The sequence below is a fragment of the Hyaena hyaena genome, unplaced genomic scaffold (genome assembly GCF_003009895.1).
Source record: "Hyaena hyaena isolate Hyena2069 unplaced genomic scaffold, ASM300989v1 scaffold_550, whole genome shotgun sequence".
Lineage (NCBI taxonomy): Eukaryota > Metazoa > Chordata > Mammalia > Carnivora > Hyaenidae > Hyaena > Hyaena hyaena.
Window position 1 is genome coordinate 796,229 of NW_024081182.1, and position 7,091 is coordinate 803,319.

A 7,091-nucleotide genomic window follows, 5' to 3' on the forward strand; every position below is an offset into this window, starting at 1 on the left:
TCTCTCCTAGAAATAAAAAAAAAAAAAAAAAGAAACAGTATGTTTTTTTTTTTTAATTTTTAAATGTTTTTATTTCTGAGAGAGAGAGAGAGACAGTGTGAACAGGTGAGGGACAGAGAGAGAGAGGGAGACACAGAATTTGAAACAGGCTCCAGGCTCTGAGCTGGCTGTCAACACAGAGCCCGACACAGGGCTTGAACCCATGAACTGTGAGATCATGACCTGAGCCGAAGTTGGGTGCTTAACCAACTGAGCCACCTAGGCACCCCAAATTTAGTATGTTTTTAAGGTTCATTCATTGTTGTAACATGTATCAGGACATCATTCTTTTTTCTTGCCAAATACTATTCCATTGTATCAACATATCACATTTTATTTATCCATTCACCAGCTGATGGATATTTCTGTTGTTCCCACTTTTTGGCTATTATGAATAATGCTATGAACAAGTTTTTGCATGATGTATCTTTTCAGATGTTTAACCTTTTAAGGAACTGCCAGACTGTTTTCCCCACTGGCAGTGTATGAAGGTTCCAATTTCTCCACAGCATTGTCAAAACCTGTTATTGTCTGTCTGTTACAGCCACCCTAATGGGCATTTAATTGTGGCTTTGATTTCTATTTCCCTGATGGCTGATAATGTTGAGTATCTATTCTCATGGATTTATTGACTACTAGCACATCACAATCCTACCAACAAATATGTACTGAGTGCCTATAAGATATGAGTACTGTTCTAAGCAGTGAGGAGACAGTGGTGAGCAAGAAAGAAAAGGATCATGGATCTTACATTTCAAAAGAGAGAAACAGAGTACAAACATGTTACATGTAAATTATGAGGGTGATAAATGTTTTGAAAAAGAAAATAGAGAGTAATGTGAAGGTTAAGGCAGGTGGGGGTCACTAGACAAGGCAGTCAAGGAAGGCCTCTCTAAGATGACATCTGAGCTGAGACCTTAATGATCAAAGGGAGAAAAAAAACCAAAGAGTTTCCAAGTAGGAGAAAGAGTAAGTATAATACAAAGACCACAGTGTAGGATGGAGCCACAAAGTGTTGATTGTGTACCCAAATCTATTCCCCTTCTTCCTGGCTCGTAGAGACCTGTTCTTGCCCCACTGTTCAGCTTCCTCTTGTTTTCAGAGTAAGTGGACTATTTCCAAACCCTCTGTGTGTGTGTGTGTGTGTGTGTGTGTGTGTGTGTGTGTGTGTGTGTGATGGAGGCTTCTGGGAAAGAGAGACTGAGAGTGGATGGTGTGATGTGTAAGAATGAGGCTGCAAGGATGAAGACTAGTAAACATGCTGCAGATGGCAGAGCAGATAGATCAACACAACCTGAGTCCCATGATTACAAACGGAGCAGCTGAGGGGCACCTGGGTGGCTCAGTTGGTTAAGTGTCTGACTTCGGCTCAGGTCATGATTTCACAGCTCCTAAGTTCAGCCCTGTGTCGGGCTCTCTACCGTCAGTTCAAAGCCTAGAGCCTCCTTCAGATTCTGTGTCTCCCTCTTTCTCTGTCCCTCCTCCACCTGCATTCTGTCTCTGTCTCTCTCTCTCTCAAAATAAATAAACATTAATAAAAAAAATTGAACAGCTGAACAAACCATCCTAGAAGTCACCTCTCCCACACATTCTTGTTATGTGAGATACTAAGACCTCTTACTGTTTGAGATATTTGAAGTGAGAGTCTCTGTTACATGGAGCCAAGAGAATCCTAACAAGGACCAGGGTGGCTGGAACAGAGAGCAGGGGGCTTTGAGAAAGATACAAGATAGAAAGTGTTCTGATTTTATTGAATTCCAACAGAGAATAACACCGGGGGATTTTAAATAAGAGCTGGACATAATCTGATCTATACTTTTAAAGCTGCACTCTGACTCCTGTGCAAAGAATGGACTGTGGGTATGATTAAATTCCTCAGTCACTGTTTATAATCATGTATCTGCTTTTGGAATACATTCATTTCACTTCTCTCAAGTTTTTCCTTCTGTATCAATTTTATAATCGACCAGAAATTCTACCATTCTCAGGTAGAATGTCTCTCCTGATTTTTTTACGTAGTAAGATGCTTAAGAATATAAATTATGAGGGGCGCCTGGGTGGCTTAGTCGGTTAAGCGTCCAACTTTGGCTTAGGTCATGATCTCGCGGTTTGTGGGTTCGAGGCCCATGTCGGGCTCTGTGCTGACTGCCAACTCAGAGCCTGGAGCCTGTGACTCCCTCTCTCTCTGACCCTCCCCTGCTCACGCTGTCTTTCTCTCTCTCTCTCTCCTAGAAATAAATAAAACATTAAAAAAAAGAATATACATCATGAGCTGCAAACATACAAAGGGAGGAAGAACAAGACAAAACCCAAACTTTGATGGAAATAAACTACATGTCCCTTTCGAAGTTAAGAGAGGATTCAGCTTTATCTTCTGCAGTCTGTATTCAGCAGCTAACTTTTGTTAGAGCTAAAAAGTTAATCTATATTCAAATAAGCTGAATTAACACATTTCATTTCCTCTTAAGACCAGGAATCAACTTGGCACAATGTTTATTATACATATTAAAGATATGGACAACCCAAACATACAAGACATGAATAGAAATTACTCTAATTCCCTCAGAACACAACAGGATGTGAAACACTATATGTGTATGTGTATTTCACATACACACTTCCTTGTTTCATATGATTTATATGCAGTCAAATGTGCTCCTGGCCAAAGCACCACACCATTGATAAATCCTTAGGAATGTTTTCTCTGTTCAATTAACACTGAGTTAAACTTTAAGGCAACTTACATAAAGGTAAGTTGAAATGGAAGCCAATGACAAATTATGTACTTTTTTCCCTATAATTATCTCTTTTCATGACAATTCTGTGTAGCTGGAGACTATTTCACCTGACCTATGTGAGTTTAAGATAGAATGTAAAATACATTCTTCAATATCTTTATATTTATTTATTTTTAAATATTGTTTATTTTTTAATGTTTATTTTATTTTTTTAAAGTTTCTTTAAAAAATTTTTTTATGTTTTTTTATTTTTGAGAGAGAGACAGCATAAGCAGGGAAGGGGCAGAGAGAGAAGGAGATGCAGAACCCAAAGCAGGCTCCAGGCTCTGAGCTGTCAACACAGAGCACAATGTGGGGCTTGAACTCACAGCCGCAGTGAGATCATGACCTGAGCCAAAGTCTGACGCTTAACCGACTGAGCCACTCAGGCACCCCAGATTTTATTTATAAATAATCTCTACTCCCAACACGGGGCTGGAACTCACAACCTTGAGATCAAGAGCTGCATGCTCTTCCAACTGAGCTAGGCAGGTGCCCCTTCCCTTGGTTCTTTGTGATGGAAGGGAGACAGAGCAGCTTTTCTAGCTTTCTATTTAAAAATAAATATAAAGATATTAAAGTGCCTGGTTGACTCAGTTGGTACAGCATGCTACTCTTGATCTTGGGGTTGTGAGTTCAAGCCCCATGTTGGGTGTAGAGATTACTAAAAACAAAAACAGAAACTCACAAAAGCCCCACAAAGAACCAAGGGGAGAGAAGCATAAGAGAAGTCTAACTTGGTTTACAAACACAGAGTCAGGTGTCTTCCACTAAATTAAAAGCTGCCTTCCTGACCCCCTTCCTTCCTCAAACTTAACATTTTTTCATTTACACTGAGATGATGTTGAAAATGAAGGCCATCTAGGGGTGCCTGGGTGGCTTAGTCGGTTAAGCGTCCGACTTTCGCTTAGGTCATGATCTCACGGTTCGTGGGTTCGAGCCACGCGTCGGGCTCTGTGCTGACTGCCAGCTCAGAGCCTGGAGCCTGTTTCAGTCTGTGACTCCCTCTCTCTCTGACCCTCCCCTGCTCACGCTGTCTCTCTCTCTCTCTCCTAGAAATAAATAAAAATACTAAAAAAAAAAAAAAAAAAAGAAAATGAAGGCCATCTTTAGATTATGGGCCTAAAGAGCTTACATTTGTGGAGGTTATCATAGGCCAAGCACTTTCTGTGGACTACCTCACTGAATTATAACTTATTAGGTGGATACCAATATCATTCCCATGTTACATATAAGAAAACAGGTCAGGGGTGAGGGTAGAGTGAAGAAAGGTGCCCTGATGGTGTCTTGTTTCCACACCCTACTCGGAACTATGTTGGGACACAAAAAGCTTAAGTAACTTGCTCATTATGTAATACTCTCTGATCCAGCTGGACAGTGAGTCCAAGTTTTTACATCCCGGAACACACTCTAATCTCTGACAAAGAGCACCGGGGCTTGGAAGCATAAGTCTGAATTCCAGAAGGAGCTGCATGTGTTTGAGTCAGTTTTCCTACTCATTCAACGTTAAAATAATCTCAGAGAAATGCAAGAAGCAGATGTACTTCCACAAATGCAAAAGTGCCTAAGTATAAATCTCTCTCATTATGCAAACTATCATTATTATGAAGGCAGGAGACTGCCAGGAGCTTGGAGGGAGCAAGACTCTTAGGAGGGCTTGTGAACAAGAGGCAGAAAGTGATCAGGAGTCTAGCTGCCAGGGCTCTCTGGCATGAACTGTGTTTGGAGAAACAGGTGATAAGGAGACAGGTAATTTGGAGGACAAGCAAACACAGCTCCTTTGAGTGTTATCCACTTAGAATAAACTCAACTACTGACAGAGACTGTACTTAGTCTGGTCGCTTTCCTACTTCATTCGCCGGTCTTTCTGTTCCTTGAAGTCAGATCACATAGTGTATAGTCTGCTACCTGAAACTTCCAACATCATTCCCACCTCCGGACTTTGGCACTGCTGTTCTCTTTTCCTGGAACACCGTTCTCCCAGATCCAAGGCTGGCTCCTTCTCATAATCCCAGTGTCAGTTCAAGACATGTCTTCTGAGAGGATTTTTCTGACTACTCTATCTAAAATAGCCTAAGTCCTCCCCCCAGTCATTCCTTACTCCGCTACCGTATTTCTTCATTACACCTTTCGCTCTCTTAAAGTATCTTACTTGTGTGTTTTTTAAGCGGATCTCCCCCATTCCAGGGCAAGCTCTGTGAAAACCGAGACTCTGTCTTGTTTATGAGCGTATCCTCAGTGCCTGGCATATAGCAAATATGTAGGTATTTGCTGTGTTCTATAAATAAGTCGGGAGATTTCGGACTTCAGAGGGATAGAGGGCCCCTTGGATGTATTCCCTGTGTACGAATGGGGAACTGGGAAAGGTATTATGAGAACACCGGAGAACCTTCGGAAGGTCAAGCAGAAGTCCAGCCTCCCAGGAGGGGCGCGGGGGCGCGAGGCGTGGGAGACTCACCTGCCGAATGGCCGCCAGCGTGTTCTCGGGCGCGTCGTGGCTGCCGCCGCGGTGGGCGATGACGGAAACGCGGTCCCGGGGCTTGAGCACCTGCAGGGCTCTGCGGGAGGGCACAGGCTCAAAGCTGAACAGGCGCAGCAAGAGGTAGAGGCTGCCGGTGAAGAGGCAGGCATTGAAGGGACTACGCGTTACCAGCAGGAGCAGCAGGAGCAGGAAGGAGAAGGGGCCCAGGAGGCCCCCCTGTTCCTCCCACAGCCACATGCCGGCGCCCGCACCGGCACGGATGGGAGTCCCGGACCCGCCGGGCTCCCCGGACAAGAGCGAGACGCGAGGGAGGAAGCCCAAGGCAGTAGCCGCAGAGGGAACCCGCTTTGGGGACCAGCGCCGCACAATGGCGGCAGCAGCCGCGTCCGGAGAGGGAGCCAGCTGTCCAGCCAATCAGCGTGTGGGATCTGCAGAGCTCGGGGGCGGAGCCGCTGCCATGGCAACGGGGTTGGACTGAGGCGCTAGGCTCGAGTTCCAGAATAGCTTTGCATTAGTCTGGGGTCGGGACTTCAAGGTTTTCAGAGTACAGTAGGGGGTGGAATACGAGAGCTGTTGCATGGCTGTTCGGCTGGAAGGGATCTAGTGACTCTTCATTCTGCCCTTGAGGAAACTGCCCAGGGAGCCTTGCAGGGGCAGGACGCTTAGCCTATTTATTCAATTCAAGATGTGCAATCAACAGTCCAGACGCTCAAGATACAAGAGTGAACGGGACCTATAGGGTCTCTGTTCTTCTGGGGTTTCATTCTCGTTGGGGGAGGCGTGGGAGTGGATAATAGTGCTTAGGGAGTACAGCCCACATTTGTACAGCACTTATCATGTTCCAGGTTCTGTGCCAGCAAACGCTTTATTCATTATCTCATTTATTGTCACAACAGTCTCCGTGAGTAAGTATTATCTCAAAGAGACTGAATTCAATCGACTTTAGGAGGAGTTTTCAGATTCTGAGGGAATGAAAGAGCGTAGCAAAAGACGCACAATCAAATTATAAAGGTGGAAGGGATTTTACTGATTCTCTCATTTTATAGATGAGGAAACTGAGGCCAGGAGCTGTGAAGTGAATTGAACAATTAATGACAGTCAAGACTGACGTGAAGCCATCCCAGTTTTAAGCCAGTGGCCCTTCCCGTCCTCCTCCTCCTCCTGATCTTACTTCTACTAAGAGCTAGTGGTGGGACTTTTGTACCAAGCGCTGTGCAAGAAATTTATCTCAATTGTTCTTCACAACGACGCTTGTGACAGGCAGTGTGTGTGTGTGTGTGTGTGTGTGTGTGTGTGATAGGCATTCTTAAAACTCATTTTACATGTGCAAAAATAGGCATGGGAAGGACTTTCAGCAAGAAAGGCAGAAGGTAAAACCGAGTTAGGAAATGGAAAGGGGCAACTACGTCATATTTTGGAAAGCTGGTAATATGTTTAGATAGAAGATTTTGATAAAACATTCGGGGCTTTTGGGCCATCGTGAACCTGTTATCTCTTGTTCTTGGACGTGTTTTCCCACTGACTTGCAAAAGCGTAGGCATGTTGATATCTGGGATTTAGCAATTTTTTATTTACGGAGGAAAAAATTTGGTGAGTGAAGTATGTTTTCCAACGACCACAAAGAAAGAATTTAGCTCTTTACAGATAAGTAAAAAGTAGCAATAACAAGGAACCCTTCAGGGGACTTATGACCTGAAGGGCGTTCTTTTTTCTTTCTTTAATATTTTTATTTACTTTTAGGAGAGAGAGAGAGAGAGAGAGAGACAGCGTGAACAGGGGAGGGTCAGAGAGAG

The 7,091-nt window shown here is 43.9% G+C and overlaps 1 protein-coding gene across 2 annotated transcripts in view; it reads right to left on the minus strand.

Moving 5' to 3' along the window:
• GDE1 (glycerophosphodiester phosphodiesterase 1) overlaps positions 1-5,682 on the minus strand; it is a 23,431-nt gene extending 17,749 nt beyond the window's left edge. Inside the window, exon 1 of one of the 2 annotated variants that reach the window (XM_039255881.1) lies at positions 5,275-5,682. In XM_039255881.1, coding sequence (XP_039111812.1) covers positions 5,275-5,535 — 261 coding nt within the window. In that variant the 5' untranslated portion in view covers positions 5,536-5,682. The remainder of the gene's footprint in view (positions 1-5,274) is intronic. The other variant, XM_039255882.1, reaches the window with a different exon arrangement.
• Positions 5,683-7,091: the final 1,409 nt, after the last annotated feature.